We start from the raw sequence: 26,360 nt of genomic DNA on the forward strand, positions 1-26,360 counted from the left end.
AAAGTAAGGTTACAATATACAGATTTGTTTCCTCATAGTTCTGGAGACTGGAAGTCCAAGACCAAGGTGTGGGCAGGATGGGTTGCTTCCAAGGCCTCTTTCCAGGGCTTGTGATGGCTGCCTTTTCCCTCTGTCTTCACAAGGACTTCCCTCCATACATGTCTATATCCTATTCTTTTTTTCTTACAAGGACACCAGTCATATTGAATTAGAACCAAACCTAATGACCACTTTTTACTTAATTACCCCTTTAAAGACCCTATTTCCAGATACAGTCATATTCTGAGGTCTTAGGACTTCAAGATATGAATTTGGTAGGGAACATAATTTAACCCATAATACAGATGGAAAGCATTTAAAGTAGTACAGCACACAGCACATTGTTAAGACTCAATAAATTTATTATTGTTACTACTATCATTATCTTTTATATACAGTGATAATAAAATACATTCAAGGCATAGTGTTACCTGAAGAAAGTTGCTAAACAATATGCTGATATTATCCTTAATTAATTAATTAATTAATAAACAAGCAAAGAATGTTGTGCACTTAGGAAAAACAACCTAAAAATATGGCCAGTTTGAGAAGGCTACATACTGCATGACTCCAATGATCTGACATTCTGGAAAAGGCAAAACTACCAAGACATTAAAAGCATCAGTAGTTGTCATAGGTTAGGGGAACATAGGGAGAGATGAATAGGTGAAGGACAGAGAATTTTTAGAGCAGTGAAACTAGTCAGTGTGATACTATAATTGTGGATACATTTGCCTGAATACATAAAATTTACACCATCAAGAGTGACCCACATATGATCTATGGGCTTTGGGTAATAATCATGTGTCAGTGTAGGTTCACTGATTCATAGGCTGTATATTGTGCACTGCATTCATAATGTAACAAATGTAACAGTCTAGCAGGCAATCTTGACAGTAGGGAGGCTGTGCTTGGTTGGGGGGAGAGAGTATATTGGAAATCTCTGTACCTTCTGCTCAATTTTGCTGTGAATCTAAAATTGCTATAAATAATTGTCTACTAAAATTTTTTAAAATACAAAAATTCTACACTGTTAATGGTGACTTTTTTTCACTCATTTTATTTCACTTGTTAAACCATATTATTGAGGTATGATTGAGATAGAAGCAGCTTTACAGATTTAATGTATAAATGTGATCAATTCGCAGAGAAGTATATACCCATGACTGTATCACTACAATCTATGCCCGTACTATATCCATTCCTTTCAAAAGCTTCTTCTGCACTGTTTATTTACTTCAATTAAAAAATAAAAAGTTTTTGCCATGCCTAGTAGCTTGGAGGGATCTCAGTTCCCTGACCAGAGACTGAAGAGTGAAGAATTGGAATCCTAACGAATAGTCTACGAGGGAACTCCCTTTTCATGTTTGTTTGATTTTTTAATTAAAATTTTTTTCTTCCTTTTTTTTTTACTGCTGGGTCTTCGCTGCAGCATGCAGCTTTCTCTAGTTATGGCATGGGGGCTTAGGTGTCCTGTGGCATGTCGGATCTTAGGTACCTGATCAGGGATTGAACCCATATTCCCTGCATTGGAAAGTAAATTCTTTACCACTGGACCACCAGGAAAGTCCCTTTCTTTCAGTATTTTTGAGATATGATTGACATACAGCACTCTATAAGTTTAAGGTGTATAGCATAATAATTTGACTTATATACATCTGCAATCTGCCTGCAATGCTAGAGACCTGGGTTCAGTCCCTGGGTTGGGAAGATCTCCTGGAGAAGGGAATGGCTATCCATTCCGATATTCTTGCCTGGAGAGTCCCATGGATAGAGGAGCCTGGCGGGCTACAGTCCATCCAGTCACAAGAGCCAGATAGGACTGAGCGACTAACCCTTTCATTTTCACTTTCTTTACATACATCTAATGAATTATTTTGGAAGGAGGTGGGAAGTTGAGAGGCAAATTATGAGAATTTTTTTTGCCACAGATTTTGGTGATGTTTGAAGTTTTTTTTTTAAATTTTTTGTGTCCATAAGTTTATAATTGGAAAAAATATGTATGAGAAAACAAAAATACAGGATGGCCAGCTCTTTGGGATGAATAATCAAAGACAAAGGTGGCAGAATCCACACCCTGCACTTCTGTCTTATCCAGGCCTGACACACAGCTGATGCTCAGTAAAATCTGGTGAAATTGTCAGTGCTTGTTAATAGTCTCAGGCATCATGAAGTCTTTAGGAAATACTCTACAACGGAAGGGCTCATCTTCTCAGTAATTCCTGACTGGGACTGAGAACTCCAAAAGAAAAGATGGTGACTCTGAGAAACAAAGACCTCTTTGCCTGTGTGGAGGGTGTTCAAATATCACAAGCAGAGTCCTTGGAGGAGAGCCAGCCACCAGGGCCAGAACAGGCAGGGGCTGGGAAACCATGGGGTAGGGTGAGTGTTTCTGAGCCAATATACAAGAAAGTAAACCTACTGGACTTTTTCCCTTTGGGATAATCATATTTTTTCTAAAATATGAAAGTAGCTTGGACTTAGGGTCTGGTTTCAAATTCTAGCTTTACTACTGATCATCTTTGTGATGTTAGACAGACCTTTAAGGTCTCTTCACTATAATTTCCTCATGAATAAAATAGTGATAACACCTATCTTTCAAGATCCTTCTAAGGACTTCCAGGCATAATGTGATTGCTCAGCTAATTAATGGATTGAAGTGTGTGTATAGGAAGTGAACATCAGTGGGGTGAACTTGAGGGATTTCTAAGTAGGAACTGGGAGGCAAAGAGGAAGGGGGAAATTAGGACAAACCTTCCATGTAGTTGACTGGGTCCTAGAGGGCGTTTAGTTCATTTATAAACATCTATAATTTTGAGTCTAATATAACAAATTTAAAAATATTCTCAAGGAGAATAAGCTAGTCTCCTATGAAGGACAAATGGACTCTTCAGGTACCAAGTAAAGAGGGAGATAAAAAGAGTTCTGATGGTTCTAGAGGTGGCAGGGCAGTGGTCTGTTATACCGGGAGAGACCTGAATGGCTCAGAGCATGGGTTTGGTTGACACTTTAGCAATTGGAGATGAGGCTTCGGAGTATGAAAACTTAAGTAGTTTTTCCTGATAGTTACAATGATTCTTATAAAAACATCTGTGGCTTACTCCAGAGGAAGCCCCTCACCATCTCTGAGTGATCTAGGCAGCTGCTGATTTCCACAGTATTTCCAAAAGCCAATTGTAGTTTTGACTGATGAATTCTGGAATGGGAGCTAAATCTCATGACCATTTCCTTAATTTAAAACTCTCTTCTAATAATTACTCGAGTGTGAAAACATGTGTATCTGGAGTCTGATATGCCAGCATTTGTTGAAAATTGTGAAATACAGGAAATGCCAAAATATCCATTAATAGAAAACTCGTTAAGTACACTCTAGTATGCTAATTGATTTATCATCTTAATCTTCAAATTCATCCTTCATTACTTGCTCCACAAAAAATGAATCTGATCCCTTTAAATCATTTTCCTTTACCAGTGGAAGATTTCAAACTCTGGTAATGGTGGGTGCTAGAAGGACACTGAAAGAGAAAGAGATTTTATCCCCCCTAGTTCTGGGGTACACTGTCACCTGGCTCCTGCAGAGCACGAACAGACTTACTCCAAGTGTTTTTTCTGTACTATTTTCTGAGCTTCTGCTTTTTCCAGCTGTCAACATGGGCAATGGGCCAGGAGCCCCAGAATGCATGGTCCTGTGTCTCAGCCCAGGCAGTTGCTCCTGGCACTCTCTTCTCTGCCCTCTGTGGGCACACACTAGCACCCTATAAGACTAGCCATCTGGTGGGCCAGCCAGCCATGCAGTGTCTGGAGGTTCCTCAGTCCAAGTGTGCTGTGTTCCTGCAGAATGTGATCTCCCCAGCTCCGGCTCCAGCAGTGTCAACAGTGGCACTTGACTCCCTGTGTGGACCCCCTCTCTCCCATTGGCCTTTAGTCACGTATGCCCTGTGGTGCTGTTCCTGCTTTCCCAGTGATTGTGGACCATCTCTGGCCCAGCAAACTTCTCAACCATCCAATGGGCTATAATCACACCTTCCTCAGTGTAGTCTAAACTCCCTTCCAACTTTGTTCTTCCTTAGATATCCTTCCTCAGTCCTAGGGCACCCCTGAGAATTGTTACTACCTTATAGTCACTCTACTATCATAGGTTAACACTTCTCTATATTAAGCTTTCCTGCTTGTATTACCCTGTGTTTCTGTCCTTTGATTGGACCCAGATCATGGTGGCTCAATGGTAAAGAACCTGCCTGCCAATGCAGGAGACATAAGAGACATGGGTTTGATCCCTGGGTCAGAAAGATCCTCTGGAGGAGGGCATGGCAACCCATTCCTTTATTCTTGCCTAGAGAATTCCATGGATAGAGGAGCTTGGCAGGCTACAGTCCATGGAGTCACAAGGAGTCGAACACAACTCAAGTGACTTAGTGTGCACACATGCAAATTACATACAGTGGAGTACTTTGTGGCCACTAAAATGACATAGATTATTATATTTATTGACACAGAACTATGTCTATGACAATGTTGAATGAAAAAGGCAGATGTGTAAAATCATATGTTTGTATACATGTGTGAAGAAGACTAGAAGAATGCTTAGAAAATGTGAGCAGTGACTATTTGTGGATGATGCTATTTCAGATGAATTCTACTTTCTTTGTGTTTTTCATAGTTTTAATTTCTTTCAGTGAGCATGTATAATTACACCCAAGCAATAAAGCTGATTTCTCCCAACTCTCAAAAACTATGAATTTAAAAGATAAAATCCCAACTCCTAACCACAGCACATAGTTATTCAAGGTCTGGCCCCTTCCTATTGGTATAGCCCCATATTTTACCATTCTACAGAGAAATTCTAGTTAATACAAAGCTTCCAATTTTATAGCTATGGGTCTTTGCACATGTAATTCTCCCTTGAATGGTTCAATCAGTCATCAAAGCCGTCCATTCTAGAGCCTTTCCCAATTAATTCCCCTTAACCTCGTGTTAAGGTGTTAGGTTCATCAAAGGACATGTGGCTAGAGGACTTAGCAGTGGAAGAGATGGTCTGAACCTCTGCTGGTGCAGGATCTCTGTCCTTCCTTGGTGGACAGACTCTTTTTCACCATGTGCCAAGGTCTCAAGCTGAGCACCTCAAACTCACCAGCAATCAGATAAAACTAAACTATGTTAACAACAAATGGTGACCAGACTTCCATCAGATGGTACTAACAGATCCCATTGCTGCCTTTGTATTTTCACTTTAGCTCAGCGCTTCCCAGATTCTACTGTGTACAGACGTTTCTTACGGACCTTGTAAAGTGCAGATTCAGATTCAGTGGCTCTGTGTGTGGTGGGCCTGAGAGTGTGCCTTTCTAAAAAGCTCTTGGGTGATTTGCAGCTGCTGGTTCACAGATCGTCCTTAGAAAGTGAGATGAGAGCTTATTTTTAATACACTTCTAAAATATAATCTAAGCAGAAGAGCAGCACTATTTCAACATTTTAGTCAATGCAAGCTTAGCTTGGACACAATACAGCTTTTAGGCCACAAAATTATGTTTTTTAGGGGTCTAAGTATACCATTTCCCCTACTTGTGTCTCAGTGAGCACTCACTCACAAAATTCCATTGGTGATATAATTACAAACCCCCACTCAGCTTCCTCTTAGGGCTCTTCTGAGAACTGTGCCTTAAATGCACAATGTCTGTTCCCAGCTTGGACAGCTCTTAAAGGAGCGAAACTGTGTCCTACTCACACCTAAGCTGTTAGCTCAGTGTTTAGCAAAAAGTATTATGCTTAGGAGTATAGACTCACATTCCTGATCCCAGAACTACCACTTACTAAAGCATTCATCTCATGGAATTAATTAATTAATACATTCGGTTCAGTTCAGTTCAGTTCAGTTGCTCAATCTTATCCAACTCTTTGCGACCCCATGAATCACAGCACGCCAGGCCTCCCTGTCCATCACCAACTCCCGGAGTTCACTCAGACTCATATCCATCGAGTCAGTGATGCCATCCAGCCATCTCATTCTCTGTCGTCCCCTTCTTCTCCCGCCCCTAATCCTTCCCAGCATCAGAGTCTTTTCCAGTGAGTCAACTCGTTGCATGAGGTGGCCAAAGTATTGGAGTTTCAGCTTTAGCATCAGTCCTTCCAATGAACACCCAGGATCGATCACCTTTAGAATGGACTGGTTGGATCTCCTTGCAGTCCAAGGGACTCTCAAGAGTCTTCTCCAGCACCACAGTTCAAAAGCATCAATTCTTCTGTGCTCAGCTTTCTTCACAGTCCAACTCTCATATCCATACATGACCACTGGAAAAACCATAGCTTGACTAGACAGACCTTGGTTGGCAAAGTAATGTCTCTGCTTTTTAATGTGCTATCTAGGTTGGTCATAACTTTCCTTCCAAGGAGTACGCGTCTTTGAATTTTATGGCTGCAATCAGCATCCGCAGTGATTTTGGAGCCCCCAAAATTAAAATCTGACACTGTTTCCACTGTTTCCCCATCTATTTGCCATGAAGTGATGGGACCAGATGCCACGATCTTAGTTTTCTGAATGTTGAGCTTTAAGCCAACCTTTTCACTCTCCTCTTTCACTTTCATCAGGAGGCTTTTAATTCCTCTTCACTTTCTGCCATAAGGGTGGTGTCATCTGCATATCTGAGGTTATTGATATTTCTCCGGGCAATCTTGATTCCAACTTAGGCTTCTTCCAGCCCAGAGTTTCTCATGATGTACTCTGCATATAAGTTAAACAAGCAGGGTGACGACATACAGCCTTAATGTACTCCTTTTCCTATTTGGAACCAGTCTGTTGTTCCATGTCCAGTTCTAACTTTTGCTTCTCGACCTGCATACAGGTTTCTCAAGAGGCAGGTCAGGTGGTCTGGTATTCCCATCTCATTCAGAATATTCCACAGTTTATTGTGATCCACAGAGTCAAAGGCTTTGGCATAGTCAATAAAGCAAAAATAGCCATATAGTCAAAGGTAATAAAGCTACATGCTTTTAAATTCTCTGATCTTTCTGTGACTCTTAAGTCAATCTGAAAGATTTTAGTGTATTTTATTTTATTATTCCTAATGGAATTTGTCTATTAACTAAAGGTAATTTACATTTTATTTGGTCATAGCTGACACACTGAAGAAAACTAGAGATGATTCTACATATGGACATCACCAGATGGTCAATACCAAAATCAGATTGATTGTATGCTTTGCAGCCAAAGATGGAGAAGCTCTATACGGTCAGCAAAAATAACACCTGGAGCTGACTGTGGTGCTTAAATTGAAGAAAGTAGAGAAAACCACTAGATCATTCAGGTATGATCTAAATCAAACCCCTTATGATTATACAATGGAAGTGACAAATAAATTCAAGGGATTAGATCTGATAGACAGAGTGCCTGAAGAACTATGGACAGAGGTTCGTAACATTGTACAGGGGGCCCTGACCAAAACCATCCCAAAGAAAATGAAATGCAAGAAGGAAAAGTGGTTGTTTGAGGGGGCTTCACAGATACCTGAAGAAAGAAGAGAAGCAAAAAACAAGGGAGAAAGGGCAAGATAACACCCAACTGAACGCAGAGTTCTAGAGAATAGCAAGGAAAGAAAAGAAGGCCTTCTTAAGTGAACAAACAATGCAAAGAAATCGAGGAAAACAATAGAATGGGAAAGACTAAAGATCTCTTCAAAAAAACTGGAGATAACAAGGGAACATTTCATGCAAATGCGCATGATAAAGGATAGAAACTGTAAGGACTTAACAAGCAGAAGAGATTAATAAGAGGTGGCAAGAATACACACAAGAACTGTACAGAAAAGGTCTTAATGACCTGGATAGCCACAATGATATGATTACTCACCTAGAGCCAGACATCCTGGAATGTGAAGTTAGATGCACCTTAGGAAGCATTACTATGAACAAAGTTAGTGGAGGTGATGGAATTCTGGCTGAGCTATTTCAGATCCTAAAAGATGATGCTATTGAAGTGTTGCTGCAGTCAATATGCCAGCTAATTTGGAAAACTCAGCAGTGACCACAGGACTGGAAAAGGTCAGTTTTCATTCCAATCCCAAAGAAGGGCAATGCCAAAGAATGTTCAAACTACTGCATAATTGTGCTCATTTTACATGCTAGCAAGGTAATACTCAAAATCCTTCAAGCTAGGCTTTAATAGTATGTGAACCTCTGAGAACTTCCAGATGTAAAGCTGGATTTAGAAAAGGAACCAAAGGGGGAACCAGAAATCAAATTGCCAACATCCATTGGATCATAGAAAAAGCAAGAGAATTCCAGAAAAATATCTGCTTCATTGACGGTGCTATAACTTTTGACTGTGTGGATCATAACAAACTGTGGAAAATTCTTAAAGAAATGGGAATACCAGACCACCTTACCTGCCTCCTGAGAAACCTGTGTGCGGGTCAAGAAGCAACAGTTAGAACCAGACATGGAACAACAGACTGGTTCCAAATTGGGAAAGGAGTACATCAAGGCTGTATACTGTCACAATTCTTATTTAATTTATATGCAGAATACATGATGCAAAATGCCCAGGCTGGATGAAGCTCGAGCTGGAATCAAGATTTCTGGGAGAAATATCAGTAACCTCAGATAAGCAGATGACGCCACCCTAATGGAACAAAGTGAAGAGGACTAAAGAGCCTCTTAATGAAGGTGAAAGAAGAGAGTGAAAAAGATAGCTTAAAACTCAACATTCAAAAAACTAAGATCATGGCATTCGGTCCATCACTTCATGGCAAATAGATGGGGGAAAAAAATGGAAACAGTGACAGTGTTTTCTTGGGCTCCAGAGTCACTGAGGATGGTGACTGCAGCCATGAAATGAAAAGATGCTTGCTCCTTGGAAGAAAAGCCATGACAAACCTAGACAGCATATTAAAATACAGAGACATCACTTTGCCAACAAACATCTAGTTGAAGCTATGGTTTTTCCAGTAGTCAGATACAGATATGAGAGTTGGACCATAAAGAAGGCTGAGCACCAAAGAATTGAAGCTTTCAAACTGTGGTGCTGGAGAAGACTCTTGAGAGTTCCTTGGACAGCAAGGCAATCAAACCAGTCAATCATAAAGGAAATGAACTCTGAATATTCACTGAAAGGACTGATGCTGAAGCTCTAATACTTTGGCCACCCGATGTGAAGAGCTGACTGACTCACTGGAAAAGACACTGATGCAGGACGGATTGAAGGCAAGAGAAGGGAACGGCGGATGAGATGGCTGGATAGCATCATTGACTCAACGAACATGAGTTTGAGCAAACTCTGGGAGATAGTGGAGGACAGGGAAGCCTGGTTTGCTCTAGTCCATGGGGTTTCAAAGAGTAAGACATGACTCAACTACTAAAAAACAACAGTTTACATTTTGTACATAGTTAAACTTCACTGCATTTCCACTGGTACCAATAAATAACTGCTATGAGAAGGCTGGTAGTACTGATTAGCATCCACACCTCACTGCTTTTCTGGTATGCTTTATTTTCTAAGTTATATGATTTCATGCATTTTTGTTTTTTTCTTTTTGTTATCAAAATTACTATCAAATGACTTTTACTGAGGATGTAATCTGTGCCAAGTATGGTGGTGAACACTTCATATGCATTATTGGAACCAGTTCTCTCAATAAACCTCTGAAATAGGTACCATTATTGCCTCCTTTTTACAGTTGAGAAAACTGAGGCAGAAGCATAAGAAATATATCCAGGGTTACAAAGTCAGTTAGTGGCATTGCTAGGGTTCAAACCATGATTTAACTCTAAAATATAAACTTTAAAAATTTTCGCAAACTAAACATAAAACTTATTATTTTAGCCATTTTACAATTCAGTGATATTTAATACATTCACATTTTTTGCAACCATCACCACTACTTAGTTCTAGAAAATTTTTGTCACTATAAAAGGCAACCTCACACCCATCAAGCAGACACTCCTCATTCCTCCTCCCCAACCCCTTATCTGTTTTCTGTCTCTTAAGGATTTGCCTATTCTGGACATTTCACAAATGGAATTATATAATATGGGATCTTTTGTGTCTGTTTTCTTCCACTTTTCATAATGTTTTCATGATTTATTCATGTTGTAGCAGGTATCGGTACTTCATTTCCTTTTTTGACCAAATATTAATCCATTGCACCACATTTAGTTTATCCATTAATCAGCTGATGCACATTTGGTTGTTTCCACTTTTTGTCTATTGTGAAGCTCTAATAATGAACATTCAGGTAGAAGATTTTGCTTGAACACCTGCTTTAAATTCTTTTGGATAAAAATTATAGGCTTTTGATCATAAGCCTCTGTTGACTCCAAGAAGGAAAAGACCGATACCTTAAAATCTTCATTCAACAAATATTTACTGAGAACCAGCTACCTAGAATGCTAAGCACTGGGAATATAAGTTACAATGAATAAGACAGACATCATCCCTGCCCTCCTCAGGAATGACAGAAAACTGCGTAAGTTAGTAAAACACAGATCTGGCAGCAGTTAAGATTAAGGGTTCCTTTTCCATTTGCTATTAAAGGAAAGTCAAACCTGGTAATGATGCATCTGAGCAAGATGCTATAATGGAATGCTTTTGGATGCAAGAAACTAGTACAACTAAGACTAGTTTAAAGGTGAAGACTATTCTCTTCACCTTCACTGAAAGTATCCTAGTCAAAGTCACTATCATCACCTTTTCCCTGTAGCTCTCAGGAATCTTCAGCTTGGTTTCCCTGCATGCAATTTGACCTCCCGTCAACATAGTTCTTCACATTACAGCTAAGGTGGCCTTTTTAAACACATGCTTATGCTTAAAATTTGCTTCCCACTGCTCTTAGAATAAAGACCATTTATTGCCTTGTGTGTGTGTGCTTAGTCGCTCAGTTGTGTCTGACTCTTTGTGATCCCATGGACTGTAGCCTGCTAGGCTCCTCTGTCCACAGGAATTCTCCAGGTAAGAATACTGGAGTGGGTTGCCATGCCCACCTCCCAGGGATCTTTCCAACCCAGGGATCGAACCCAGGTCTCCTGCATTGCAGGTAGATTCTTTACTATCTGAGCCACCAGGGAAGCCCATTTGCTGGCTTACATAAGTCTGAGGTAGGAAGTTTCCTGATTGTGATAAGTGAGCAGCTCCACAGCATCGAGGAACTAGGTTTTCTCTATACTTCTGCTCTGCCATCTTCATCATCTTCATAGTCACAATAAGGATAAGCAGCTCGAGGGATCATGTCCTCCTACATAATAAGGACCAAAGTACAGAAGTGGAAAGATGGCAGATCCCACCAAAAAAAAAAAAAAATGTTCCCTCAAGAAATTCTCCAGAATTCTTCCCCTCAGGTCTGTTCTGCCAGATTTGCACCAAAAGCCTATTCCTACAGCAACCATGGTAGGGGAATGGCAGTACAAAGAATGATTTAAGATTAATCAAGTTTGAGGCTGGAAAAGGGCCCAATGAAGCAAACAGCTACCTGATACACCAACAAAATATAGTTCTGGGAAAGTGTAAGAGGGAAAGGAAGAGTTGCAATACAGGCAATGTATAAAAGTGTCTCAATGAGTGCCTAAGCAAGAATTCCTGGAGAAAGTCTAATTCATGTTCTCCTCTGAATTTCAAGGCCTCAGTTGAATAAAACAAGCAACCAAACAACCAAAACCAAAACAAAAACCTTAAATCTCAACACGTCCAAGACTAAACTTATGAGTCTCATCAAAGTGGTCTTTTCTAATGCTTTCTTTGTGAATAGCATCACCATTCCAGTTGTAAGAGCCAGAAAAACAGGAGTCATCATATTCTTTTTCCTCACCAGCTGTATCTAGTGCACCATTGAGTAGTGTTGATATAACCTCCAAAATAGCTCTTGGATCTACTACTCTCTTCACCTCCACTAACAGTATCCTACTCCAAGTCACTATCATCACCTTTTCCCTGTAGCTCTGCAGGAATCTTCAGCTTGGTTTCCCTGCAACCAATTTGACCTCCCACCAACATAGTTCTTCACATTACAGCTAAGGTGGCCTTTTTAAACACAAGCTCATGCTTAAAATTTGCTTCCTGCTGCTCCGGGAATAAAGACCAGAATAAGGCCCTTCCCCAACTCTTCAGTCTGGAGAAGGAAATGGCAACCCACTCCAGTGTTTTTGCCTGTTTTTGCCACTAGATAATCCCGTGGACAGGGGAGCCTGGTGGGGGGCTCTACATGGGGTCGCACAGAGTCGGACAAGACTGAAGAGACTTAGCATGCATGTATGCATTGGAGAAGGAAATGGCAGCCCACTCCAGTGTTTTTGCCTGGAGAATCCCGGGGACAGAGGAGCCTGGTGGGCTGCTGTCTATGGGGTCGCACAGAGTCGCACACGAACGAAGTGACTTAGCAGCAGCAGCAACTCTTCAGTCAGTTCAGTCGTTCAGTCGTGTCCGATTCTTTGAGGCCCCACGGACTTCAGCACACCAGGCTTCCCTGTCTATCACCAACTCCCGGAAACTACTCAAACTCATGTCCATCGCGTCAGTGATGCCAAATCCCCAACTCTTAGCAATTCATTTAACTGGTTTTCTTTGAGCTTGAATGGTTGTATTCCACCCCACCTCAGACTTGTGCACTTGCCATTACCCCTGGCCCTTGTTATCCTTCATATCGCAGCTTAACCGTCATTCCCGTGGGAAAGCCTCTCCAAGCTTCTTAAGTAGGTCATAGAGAAGTCTGTGCTTTTCCTTCAGGGCACTTTTCTGCCTGAAGACTAAGATCTTCCGAAACAGGGAGCTAATATCTCCTATTACATAACACCTGGCACAAAGTAAGTGTACACTATATAGTTGTCAAATCAATATATACACTTCAAAGAAGAGTGGACGATGATAAATGTGGATCCAGCCCCAGAGAAAACACAAATGACGGCCGTGACCCACCAGCATGGCCCAGCAGCCTGGACCACAAGATTCGTTGCTCCTCCCAGCAGCTCCGCCCCTTGGGTCCAGCCCCTCCCTGCTGAGTCGTGGGGCGGGGCATAGAGGTCGCCTGACGTGACAGCAGCCGGCCTCTGATTGGGCTTCCCGGCGTGCCGGCTAGGAAAGGGGGCGTGCCCTCGTGCGCTGATTGGCTGGTGGGAAGCAGCTAGGCGGGCGGCGGCGGCGGTGCGGGGGCGGGCGCTGGGAGGGACGGGACTGGGCAGGGCAGGGCTGGGAGGGCAGTGGCTGCGGGTAGGATGGGTCCTCATCGCCGGCTTCGCTGAGACTCGCTCGCGTGGGCTGCCCGCGGCGGGCCCGCAGTGGCCGCGGCGGCATGAAGGGCGCTCTGGGAAGTCCTGTGGCTGCGGCTGCCGCAGGCGCCGCGATGCAGGAGAGTTTCGGCTGCGTCGTGGCCAACCGCTTCCACCAGCTGCTAGACGATGAGTCTGACCCGTTCGACATCCTGCGCGAGGCCGAACGCCGGCGCCAGCAGCAGCTGCAGCGCAAGAGGCGCGACGAGGCGGCGGCGGCGGCGGCCGGGGCTGGCAACCGCGGCGGCAGGAGCCCGGCTGGGGCCTCGGGCCACAGACCCGGCGCGGGCGGCGGCCGGAGGGAGTCCCAGAAGGAGCGCAAGAGCCTCCCGGCCCCCAGCTCGCAGCAGCCAGACAGCCCAGGGGGCGGCCCGCAGCCGCCCGGTACGCGCGCCCAGCCCGGCACCTGGGTGTCCCAGGGTGGGCGCGGTGGGCAGGAGGGGAAGGAGAATGGGGTCATGGAGGTCACCGCTCCTCAGCCGCCCCAGGACCTGCTACTGCGAGACTGAGGTCGCTGGAACCCGTTCCAGAAAGGGAAGGGGGCGCTGGGAAGAGTTGACCGAAGTTGAGGGTCCCAGTGGCTGAGGAAGGTGGGAAAAAGGACAGGTGGGGGAGTGTCACGCCCCTTCTGGCCTTTCCCAGTCCCTTCTGGGAGCGAAGGAGAGTGCGGGCTTGGAGTCGGGGGTTTCTGAACGGTGGGACTGAGCCTTTACAAGTTGGGCAAAGTTGAGGGATATTTCTTGGGTGATCTATGAGGGCGAACACTGGGGTCGCTGCCCCAGGGCTCTCAGATCTAAAACTAGCAGGGACCTTCTCCACCCTCCAGCCCAACCTCTGCAAGATTCGCGTCGGGAGGCAAAAAAAGGCGTCGTGGGAAGGAGGGAGGGGAGCGACTCCTAGGGAGAATGGAGGAGGGCGCTCCCGGCCCCTGGGGGTAGCGGCGAGAACTCGGGGTATGTGAAAGGATCGCCGGGGTGAGGAGCCGGGGCCTCTGTGATGGAGGGAAGGCCTGGGTGACCGCGGGGGTGGGCTGTGACGTCAGGGACGCGAGCAGAATGCGGCGGGGGTTGACGCGGGGTCCCCGCCGCCTTCCAAGCTCTGTGCCTTCACCCATCCATCTCCCTTACGTTGCCTTACAACAGTCATCCCGCACGGGTTTTCAATAGGGCAAGTAGTGTTGATGGCTTGTGTAACTTGTCATTAACTCAGGCTGCTTTAAGAAAAGCGTTTTTAACCTTTTCAACAAGAATATTCAAAGTTCCCCACTCCCTGCTTAGCCAGAATGGCCAGTGCAAAGCTTGGTGTACTACTGACTGCATCTAGGCACGGATGGTGCTTAAGAGTCGTTTCTCTCTTGAACTGCTTCAGTGGTAAAGTCTCCAAGATTCCACCTGTGTTTCCAAAAATAAAATAGTGGTCCTAAGGTTTCCGAAAAAAGTTTCAAGATGCATGATTCGCCCCCTCCAGCCAGTGTTTGGCAGTGTATTCAACTCGTCTTTACTGGCTTGCTCCTTGCTTGATAAAAATTGTCAGCCCAGTCCTGAGAGAATAATTCCTGACTTGAGTGTTGGGGCCTTGACTTCTGCAGCTAGGTAATGTTTACCTTTATCTGTGCAAAGTTCAATCCAACAATATCTCTTGAGAATCAGAAAATAAGTCATTATAATGTTGAAAATTATAATGAAAACATAAATGGCATTATTTTGAGAGAGGGATAACGTAGGTGTGGCATTGGGTTTTTTTTTCTTTTTGCTGCTTGAGGCAGTTGTAAAATAACTTAATGTAGCTTTTTACAACTGTGTATTCTATAGTATTTTTTTCATTTGGTGAAATTTTAACTTAATGTTTTTGGCATTGTGCTTTGTACCATTTATTAAAAATTAACAAAAAAATAATATTGAAAATTATTTTAAATGCTGTTGGGATATCCCAAGATTTCTTGATAGGCAAGTACATATATGAGCCTATTTAAACAGTGAGTGAGACTTGAGATATATTGTACATTTTGTATATGTTCTAGTTTTCTCTTAAATCTATTTAGATAAATATCATAGTAATAAAAGAATTGGACAGGCTAAACTTTATTTTTTAACGAGTGAAAATTTGTATTATCTTTTCGTGAGAAACGGAATTTAGTTTTCTGTTAATGTATTGCTTTTTAACCTTTTTACTAGTAAAATTGTCATGCATTTTTGTTGTATTTTAAACAATTCAGAAGTGTATGAAGTAAAGTGAAAACCCATACTTTTCTTACTGTTAACACTTTGTATTTACACATATAAATGCACAGAACTACTTCTTTTTTCCCCTAAATTTCAGATGTTATAAACTCAGTTGCAACCTGCATTTAGCATAATAAATAAACTTCGCATTATAATGTAGTAGTACACTAATAACTTTTTCTGTCAATTGTTTATAATCCAGGTGATCTGGTTTTTGAGATCTGTATTAAAGAACTTTAGTTAATTTTGTAGTTAGAATGGAAGTTTTGTAGTTCTAGTTCTTTTTCAAGTGTGTTATTTCAGGAGCAAACAGCTCGTTAATTTCCATTTGTGCAGTTACTGTACTGAATTTATCTGTAATGGGTGTTAGAGAGCTACCCTCTTAAGGTTTTGTAACCCTAATTGATATGACTGTACTTCTCCAACACTCAAATTTTTTAAGTTTATTTGGCTATTAAAAGTGAACGCTTAGTAGACAAGAGTCAAAGTCAAAACAAGTTTGACATAACAGAAACATTAGTCACAAAAGGATATGAAAATCATAAGATTTTCCCATAGAAATAGATTTTTAATATCCTTCACTATTTAACAATATAGACCTTTATTCAAAAAATTTATTCTTTAAGTCTTCAGAGGCTGTTTCAGCTTTGCTTTTCCTGGCCTTTCAGAACTTCTCGAAGTCAAAGCTCAACTTTATTTCAGGGAAATCGCACTGTAAATTTTACAGTATTCTGTCTCTTTATGTGGACTGGGGTTAGATCAGTGATCAGACTGCATATGCCAGCCTTTTATTTCGAAAGGGCTAGTAAAATTCAGTGTTTGCATTATCCACTTGGAGCTGCTGATCCAGCACAGAACGACTAGCTTCAGTTGCAGTCCTGATCTCTTAGTAGTAAGTTGTGGGAAACACTGGACCTCTATTATCTTTGTTTTTTGGATTTTGGAAAGAAAATGAAATGTTTGCAGGGTATTGATAATTATTCTAATAAATTGCCAGGTCATATTTAGTGCTTTTCAACTTATACACAGAAGCTTTGGAAGACGCTGTAGTATAAAGTATGTAGCAAATGTCATTTTAAGTTTTGAATGATGAATTCCAAATTTAATTGATACAGTTTTAAAAATAACTTTGAAAACTGGAAGGTGGAAATAAATTCTTAATTGTGGTTAAGTGGAGATATTTAGTATAAGTTATAGGTTATGGATAGGGAATTTGAAACTGTATTAAAATAACTTTTTACATTGAGGGAAAAGTATTATTACTATTGAGGTACTTGCTGATGCCTATTATGTCATAGTCTATTTCAGTTTTCAACTTGTTAGTTAACTTTCATAGTAACATTTTTGCCTTACATTTTAAATACCTCTTCTAAATTTGATCTCTCTTAGTAACATGTGTGCCCTTGGATATGGCTTTGCGTACTCCTGGACAGCTGGGTATGAATGTTGGTCTCTGTTTTGTTTCTGAAATAAAAGCATAATGCTTTATTTATGATAACATCTTTCCTGTATCCTAAACATGTCACAAGTTTAGATTGTGGCTTCAGGATTCAAAACAGATTTGAGCATTTCCTAGATTATGGGACATTAACTTAAGATTGAATTTAGATCTGTTGTGTAACATTTCACATTTCAAGTAATTAACAAGTAATAAATTGTACAGTTTTGGGTTAGTGATGTTGCAAACATGATTTTTGCTTTAAAATGAGATCAGTAAGCTACTGAAAGTAGGTTAATATTTACATGTGCGTCCTTTATAAACTTTTGATAGAAAATATTAAATGGGAAAATAGAATACAGGTAAACATATATTCCTTAAGAGTCATGAGTATCTCCTAAGTAAGAAGGGAGCCCAGTAATTTAAATAATACCCATTAATTCAAATACATTTAATATATTTTTACAACCATACAATGAATGTGAAGGGTGACTTATACCAAGAAAAATCAAAGCTACTAAAATAAAAATTATACATAATGTTTGAGATGGAGGCCTATTAAATGTATACAAGGAAAGAATAAACACAATTTTGGAAGATTATTTAAGAAGAAACGATGTTCTTCATAATACATTGATATTTACCAAATAATAGATGCCTTAAGACATAGACTCTGCTGAAAATTTTTCAAGTGTCAAAACAGGGTAAAGGGAGAACAGAGAAGACTGGAGTGGCCCCAACCCCAATCTCCTCAGTGCTGGCCTCTCCATGGACAGGAGATATCCCTTCAAATGCTGGCTGGACCTTACATGAGTTGGCAAGTACCAACTTGGCCTCATATTTGAGAAGTGTGATTATAAATGTATAAATCCCATCAAAGAACAGGAAAATCTGTTTTCAAATGAGAAAAATTATAATGGTACAAACTATTTAAAAATGAAAACTTTATTAGGTAATGAATGATTAACTATAGGTGGGGCTCCAAATACAGGGTATTTGTCTTTTACTTTTCTGGAAAGACCTTAACTACCATGTTTAATGAAGATGCTCCTGTGAAATGTAGTTGATATATATCTTCAACAGCTATCACAAAGTCACTGTGAGACACTTTTAATTGTAGGTTAGCTGGTATAGTTTATCTTATCATACTTCCTAGGACATAAGGGAAAGCATATACTTCGATGATAATGTCAAAGTTTTATTAAAAGACAACTCTGGGCAGTAGTAGTATCAGCAACTTTTTTTTTTCTCTGAAGTTTTTCAAACTTCCCAAATTTTCCTATGACATTGATTTCTAGAAAAGTGAAATTTAAAAGTACCTGTAATAATGTGCTGCTGCAAACTTTGGGTTCTAGCTCTCCCCTTTGATTTCTTCCTCTCAGGCCAGAAGCGAACTCCCAGAAGAGGGGAGCAGCAAGGATGGAGTGATAGCCGAGGGACAGAGGTGACGCTTGACAGAGCAGAGCGGAGATCCTACAGGGAATATCGACCCTATGACACCGAGAGGCAGGCGGATTTTACACCTGAGAAGTTTACAGATGAAAAGTAGGTACTGCAGACCTCAGCTTGGAGGGTTGGAGGAACCAGAAGGATTTTCAGAGGACTGTGAGCCTTTGCAAACTTTTGGTGATGCCAGTCCTGGGAATAGTTTGCCAATCTAAGTAACAAATCATACTGCTTTAGGTAACAGATGAAGGATCTTCCATTGGTTCAGGAAGTCATTACAAAATAAAAAGTGGATAATTTATTGATAACTTTGAAAGACATTCTTATAACAAACTCTACAGGAGTATGCTAAATTTTCTTTTGAAGTTTAGGCCAGAGCTATAATTATGTTCTTGATTTAGTAGAACTAATTTAGGCCACTAATGAATTTTAAAAAATTTATAATGAAATTTGACCAAAAAACTGATAGAATGTGTGATGCCAGTTTAAGGCTTCCATGCCTTTTCCAGAGAGTGCTCTGACCTGGAAGATGGTCTCAGGCTGATACAGTCTGAGTAATGTGGCAGTATGTGGGCTATCATAACCACCTGAACACAGGAAGCAGTTCTTAATGTCTTATGCTTAGTATTAACAGGATGGATACTTGCTACCTCAAGTTTTTAATTATTAATCCTACATAGCACTGGGTTTAGGTTAAAACAAAACTAGTTGTGAATCACATTTAAAGGAATAGAAAAAAAGCTAAAAGAGAGTGGAATAGTGTACAGTTCAATGTCAAGGGATCTGTTGTTCCCAAAGTCTTTTAACTTCTTGACTACATGTTTCATTACACATTCAAAACAGAGATGGTATATCTGCCACCATGTTAGAGGATGAAGGCAAGAGAAGGGTTTAATTCTGCTTTTTTGGGGTGATTAGTTCAAATTAGCTATGCAACGACTATAGTCTGCTTGCTTACAGAAAGCCTTCTAGATCTGAGCTGCTTATTTGGGGAAGCATTTGTGTATTTTTCCCCTACTTCAGGGATTTATTCTGTGGAAATAAAGAAATTATAGCTAAAGTTTCCACCTTTTTTAGTAGCAAAATTATGAGTTTTTTTTGGATAAGTCTTTATATATTAACATGAAAAAATTGCCTTATTGAGGGATGATTTACAGAAAGTTGCAAGAATTGTATAAGAAATCCCCATATATCCTCGTCCAGATTCTCCAAAAACTTTTCACCACCTTTTCTTTTTCATACTCCTCCTTTCCTCTCTCCACCTCTTTCTCCTTTTCTCTCTCTGTTACACACCCACCCACACACACACACATCCTTTTTTTGGCTTTTGAGAGTAAGATGCAGGAATGTTTCCTTAAAACATGGTACAGTTGTCAAACTCATTAACATTGGTGCAATACTTATATCTAATTATCTGAATCATGTAATCTATAGACTATTCAAACTGTACCAATTGTCCCATTAATATTCCTTTCAGTTCAGTTCAGTCGCTTAGTCATGTCCGACTCTTTGCGACCCCATGAATCGCAGCATGCCAGGCCTCCCTGTCCATCACCAACTCCTGGAGTTCACCCAAACTCATGTGCATCGAGTTGGTGATGCCATCCAGCCATCTCATCCTCTGTTGTCCCCTTCTCCTCCTGCCCCCAATCCCTCCCAGCATCAGGGTCTTTTCCAATGAGTCCACTTTTCGCATGAGGTGGCCAAAGTATTGGAGTTTCAGCCTTAGCATCAGTCCTTCCAATGAACACCCAGGACTGGTCTCCTTTAGGATGGACTGGTTGGATCTCCTTGCAGTCCAAGGGACTCTCAAGAGCCTTCTCCAACACCACAGTTCAAAAGCATCAATTCTTCTGTGCTCAGCTTTCTTCACAGTCCAACTCTCACATCCATACATGACCATGGGAAAAACCATAGCCTTGACTAGACGGACCTTTGTTGGCAAAGTAATATCTCTGCTTTTTAATATGCTAGCAAAAGAAAAGAAAATCAGTTCAGAGTCCAGGAATGTGCATTACATTTATTTATTTATTTAGGCTGCTTGGGTCTTTGTTGTGGTACACGGGGACTTCTCTCATTGGGGCACACGGGCTTCTCATTGCAGAGCATGGGCTCTAGAGTGCACCAGCTCTCCAGGAGGGCTTAGTTACCCCATGGCTTTGTTCCCCCTGACCAGGGATTGAACCCACATCCCCTGCGTTAGAAGGCAAATTCTTAACCACTGGATCACCAGCGAGGTTCCATGTATTGCATGTAGTCTTAAGACAGCTCTTTAGTTTTTCTTTTATTTATGGAGTTGACATTTTTGAAGAACATGAACCAGTTATTCTATAGAACAGTCCAGATTTGAGTTTGCCTGCTGTTTCCTCATGAGACAAGGTTCTGCATTTTGGCAGGGATACATTAGAAGTGTGATGTCTGTGTCCTTCCCAGTGTATGATATTAGGAATATGTAGGAAATGTTTACTTTCAAGGAAATTTGAAAATATTTTTTGTGAAGTCTTGTACTATCAGAAAAGATAATTTTCCTCTTTTCTTAAAAAATACCTTTCTTTTGATAAACAGCCATAAGATATTTAATAAAAATAATTTTATAGTCACTTTAGAAAATTCGGAAAATGAATAAAATTTAAAAAAATTTAAACTACTCTTTTACCATTTGAGATGACTACTGTTTAACTCTTCATCAGTAAATATACACTGAGTACTATATATTCTTTCTTTTCCACTTGACAAGTAGAAGTCATTAACAATAATGTCATGGACAGTGTTGGTGAGCATTTCTAATGGTTCTGTTATGATCTTTTGTTTGGAGTATTATAATATAATTATTCCATTAGTGTTGGATCTTTGCTCAGCTTTCAGCTTTTTGCTTCATGAATAATACTCAGTGAGCAGCCTATACACATATAAGACCTTTCCTAGATGTAGTTCTTAAAGTAGGAATCCCAATTAGGGTCTTAAGCAGTGGTTCTCCACTGAGTATCATATATCCAAATATGGGACCCAGTTGGTACTTCAGTGTGAGGTTGGATTGGTCAACCTATAGTGTGAAACAAACAAAAATTGGAGGGGACTATTAATACATAGTGACAAATCACCATGCTAGTAACATGTCAGTTTATTCTATTGCTGTTAATAGTAATTTATAAGAGCATTTCTCATAGCACTTTCTGTAGACTTCAGTATGATAAAGTTTGATTTTTGTTTATTTGATATCTATATATGTTTATTGGGCTTATTTATTGTATATAGGATTTCGATAATCTTAACAGACTACTTAATTCAGTCCTCTCAATTTATGGATAAGGATATACCCAAAGTTTTAGTGGCATGGATTTTTATTCCCCTAGAGCAGAATATAGTTTTCACATGGAAGCAATAGCCACAGATGGTGCTGCAAGCAACTGTTGTGTGGCTTAGGTACAGAGATCAGCCGTGTTACTTGTATGTATTCTGGGAATGCAGCTACTGTTTTTAATGCAGTAAGAATTTTTCTTTATTCTCCAAATGATGAACTCTTAAGTAAACTCTTAGAACAGACTGTTAGGAAATTAGTCTGGATAATTATTCTGACTCCATACAGTTTGATTCTTTCTTTGGCTTTTTCTGCAGTTTACTTCTGGTCCTTTAAAGTCAGCTTCAGTCCTAAAAGAATCACTTACTCAGAAGTCTAATTTTTTTTCTTCCTCACCAGGAAGAATTTTTAAAACTTGTTCGGTTCAGTTTAGTCGCTCAGTCATGTCCGACTCTGCGACCCCATGGACTACAGCTTGCCAGGCTTCTCTGTCCATCACCAACTCCTGGAGCCTTAAAACTTGTGATAAAATGATAAAGAATCTGCCTGCCAGTGTGGAAGATGCAAGAGATGCAGGTTCGATCCCTGGGTCAGGAAGATCCCTTGGAGTAGGAAATGGCAACCCACTCCAGTATTCTTGCCTGGAAAATCCCATGGACAGCGGAGCTACTGTCCATGGGGTCACAAAGAGTTGGACACAACTGAACATGCACACATGATGATGCATCACATTTTTAAATGTGCAGTGCCATGGCATTAAATACATTCTAATTGTTGTGCAACCATCACCACTATCCATCTCCAGCAAATTTTTCATCTTCCCAAGCTATACCCATTAAACATTAACTCCCAATTCCTCCCTCCATGAACTTCATTCCCTTTACCTGTAAAACGTGTACTCATGCCTACTTATTAGGACTACGGTAAGAGAGTAGATTACAGGGATGTAATATATGGGGAAACTGGAAACAGTGAGAGACTTTATTTTTTTTGGCTCCAAAATCACTGCAGATGGTGACTGCAGCCATGAAATTAAAAGACACTTACTCTTTGAAAGGAAAATTATGACCAACCTAGACAGCATATTAAAAAGCAGAGACATTATTTGCTGACAAAGGTTCGTCTAGTCAAGGCTATGGTTTTTCCAGTCGTCATGTATGGATGTGTGAGTTGGACTATAAAGAAAGCTGAGTGCCGAAGAATTGATCCTTTTGAACTGTGGTGCTGGAGAAAACTCTTGAGAGTCCCTTAGACTGCAAGGAGATCCAACCAGTCCATCCTAAAGGAGATCAGTCATGGGTGTTCATTGGAAGGACTGATGCTGAGGCTGAAACTCCAATACTTTGGCCACCTGATGTGAAGAGCTGACTCATTGGAAAAGATGCTTTCCCTGATGCTGGGAAAGATTGAGGGCAGGAGGAGAAGGGTCGACAGAGGATGAGATGGTTGGATGGCATCACCGACTCAACTGACATGAGTTTGGGTAAACTCTGGGAGTTGGTGATGGACAGGGAGGCCTGGCATGCTGCTGTCTATGGGGTCGCAAAGAGTTGGACACGACTGAGTGATTGAACTGAATTGAACTGAAAAGTGGGATGGGACGGTTGGCCCAGTGCAATATTGTTTTCTTTTTGCTTGTAAGTATGTCACGATAAAGCTTCTTAAGTGGATTCGAGGATTCCTCAATGCTTACCAACCTTTAAAAAAAATAGAGGGTATCTTTTATAAGAGGGAATTATAAGGAAGCACTTGAGAATACTTTTAATTGGGAAGTGGGGTGGAGGTGAGGTAAACCTGTGGGATAAAGAAAAATTATTTAAGGGATTAAAATAAACCAGACCACAAAGCTGTTTTGGGGACCAGTTTCAGTTGCTATCATATTTTTAATAAATTTGTTACTTTATCAGTATCTGATCTAGATTTCATGTACATTTAAACCTAATTTTGACTATTGGCATTATTTTCCACATATGGTTTTATGCTTCATTTCCTCTCAGTTTTTAGGTAGACTCCTTTTATGGCCCTGTCCAGCTTCCTGGTTAAGAACTTATTGTTCAGTTCAGTTCAGTTCAGTCTCTCAGTAGTGTCCGACTCTCCGTGACCCCATGAATCACAGCACGCCAGGCCTCCCTGTCCATCACCAACTCCTGGAGTTCACTCAAACTCATGTCCACAGAGTCGGTGATGCCATCCAGCCATCTCATTCTCTGTCGTTCCTGTCTCCTCCCGCCCCCAACCTTTCCCAGCATCAGAGTCTTTTCCAGTGAGTCAACTCGTCGCATGAGGTGGCCAAAGTATTGCAGTTTCAGCTTTAGCATCAGTCCTTCCAATGAACACCCAGGATTGATCTCCCTTAGAATGGACTGGTTGGATCTCCTTGCGGTACAAGGGACTCTCAAGAGTCTTCTCCAACACCACAGTTCAAAAGCATCAATTCTTCGGCGATCAGCTTTCTTCACAGTCCAGCTCTCACATCCATACATGACCACGGGAAAAACCATAGCCTTGACTAGATGGACCTTGGCAAAGTAATGTCTCTGCTTTTTAGTATATTATCAAGGTTGGTCACAACTTTCCTTCCAAGGAGTAAGTGTCTTTTAATTCATGGCTGCAATCAGCATCTGCAGTGATTTTGGAGCCCCCAAAAATAAAGTCTGACACTGTTTCCACTGTTTTTCCATCTATTTCCCAGGAAGTGATGGGACCAGATGCCATGATCTTTGTTTTCTGAATGTTGAGCTTCAAGCCAACCTTTTCACTCTCCTCTTTCACTTTCATCAAGAGGCTTTTGAGTTCCTCTTCACTTTCTGCCATAAGGGTAGTGTCATCAGCATATCTGAGGTTATTGATATTTCTCCCAGCAATCTTGATTCCAGCTCGTGCTTCTTCCAGCCCAGCGTTCCTCATGATGTACTCTGCATATAAGTTAAATAAGCAAGGTGACAATATACAGCCTTGACGCACTCCTTTTCCTATTTGGAACCAGTCTGTTGTTCCATGTCCAGTTCTAACTGTTGCTTCCTGACCTGCATACAGGTTTCTCAAAAGGCAGGTCAGGTGGTCTGGTATTCCCATCTCTTTCAGAATTTTCCACAGTTTATTGTGATCCACACAGTCAAAGGCTTTGGCATAGTCAATGAAGCAGAAATAGATGCTCTTCTGGAACTCTCTTGCTTTCTCCATGATCCAGCGGATGTTGGTAATTTGATCTCTGGTGCCTCTGCCTTTTCTAAAACCTGCTTGGACATCTGGAAGTTCACGGTTCACATATTGCTGAAGCCTGGCTTGGAGAATTTTGAGCATGACTTTACTAGCGTGTGAGATGAGTGCAATTGTGTGGTAGTTTGAGCATTCTTTGGCATTGCCTTTCTTTGAGATTAGAATGAAGACTGACCTTTTCCAGTCCTGTGGCCACTGCTGAGTTTTCCAAATTTGCTGACATATTGAGTGCAGACTTTCACAGCATCATCTTTCAAGATTTGAAACAGCTCAACTAGAACTTATTGTTACTTTTCATATATTATTGTTTTAGAACTCTGCTTTAGATGTTTACTGTAATGTGGAATCATATTCTACAACAGTCTCCATTTAAAATTTTGGTTTTGGTCAGAGGAGGTGGGAGACAGAAAAAGCCAACTTGGAAAACTGATTTTAGAGTAATGTTTCTTGAAAGAGACTGGCATAAAGTTAATGATCAGTGCTTCTGTATTTTTTCATCTTTTTGAGTAAGAAGAATTGTGAAATTTGTGACTTTTTATCCATAATCTATAGTAGATTTTTAATGTAACATTTTCAGCCCTAAAAGTAGACTGGAATACATCTCCAGTTCTGGTGTTTGAGCCACTAATGTCACTAGATTTCAATAAATAATTTGTTGCTTTCAGTGTTTTTCAAGGTCTTGAGAAATTAAAAAATATACAATTTATCTTATTAAACTAAGGTTTAACAATGAAAAAGATGAGATTCTTCCTGCAGAAGCTTTGGGTCTAGTGGAGGAGAGACAAGTCCCCATAAGAAGTGACTGTGACCAGATGGTAGCAGAGAACAGAGTGAGGAGAAGCTCACCGTCAGGCCCTGGATCCAGGGGGTGTGGCAGCGGAATAGTGAGAAAAGGCAGATTCTTTGCTTGGATACTTCTGTGATGTGAGTTAGGGACCATAGCGGGAGCACAACACTAACCCTTTGGTTAGTGTTGGTCATGTATCTTCAGGGACATGAGGTGACATGGAGAAATGTCCAGGAACCTGGAATCAGAGAGACCCCCAAATGAGAGACACAGGGGCACATGAAGGGTCACATCAATAGAATAGAGATGAGGAAGGTGTGTGTGGGAGTGGGGGGGCGGGAATGCTGATATTCTTAAAGACAAATGGGTGGGTATCCAGAAAAAGGGTATCCAAGACATGTTCCTTAAAAAGACACGGTGTGGAACCTTTCTTTATATGTGACTGCAGTGCCTGGCTCCGAGAAGTCGAATTGGGTGCCCAAGAAGCAGGATGGAGTACCTTGTGAATGTTTGGATGTTACCTATTGCAAAAATAACTTTTTAAGGACAAGCAGGGAAAGAGAAACCAGAAAGAGTGGAGGAAAACTAGTGGTTGGCAGTATCAAATGATGCATAGGGGTCAAAGGACCTAGAGACAGAAGCGGCTACCGGATTTAACAACATGGACAT

At 41.0% G+C, this 26,360-nt stretch overlaps 1 protein-coding gene across 1 annotated transcript in view; it reads left to right on the forward strand.

Annotated features, from left to right (window-relative positions):
• The first annotated feature begins 13,209 nt into the window (after positions 1-13,209).
• The window catches only part of HABP4 (hyaluronan binding protein 4), a 46,475-nt gene continuing 33,324 nt past the window's right edge, over positions 13,210-26,360 (forward strand). Inside the window, exons 1-2 of the mRNA XM_055427441.2 lie at positions 13,210-13,665; positions 18,324-18,486. Of these exons, the coding sequence (XP_055283416.1) occupies positions 13,305-13,665; positions 18,324-18,486 (524 nt within the window). The 5' untranslated portion in view covers positions 13,210-13,304. The remainder of the gene's footprint in view (positions 13,666-18,323; positions 18,487-26,360) is intronic.

This window comes from Moschus berezovskii, chromosome 7 (assembly GCF_049115385.1).
Source record: "Moschus berezovskii isolate FMDL1 chromosome 7, NW_MosBer_1.0, whole genome shotgun sequence".
NCBI classification, from domain to species: domain Eukaryota; kingdom Metazoa; phylum Chordata; class Mammalia; order Artiodactyla; family Moschidae; genus Moschus; species Moschus berezovskii.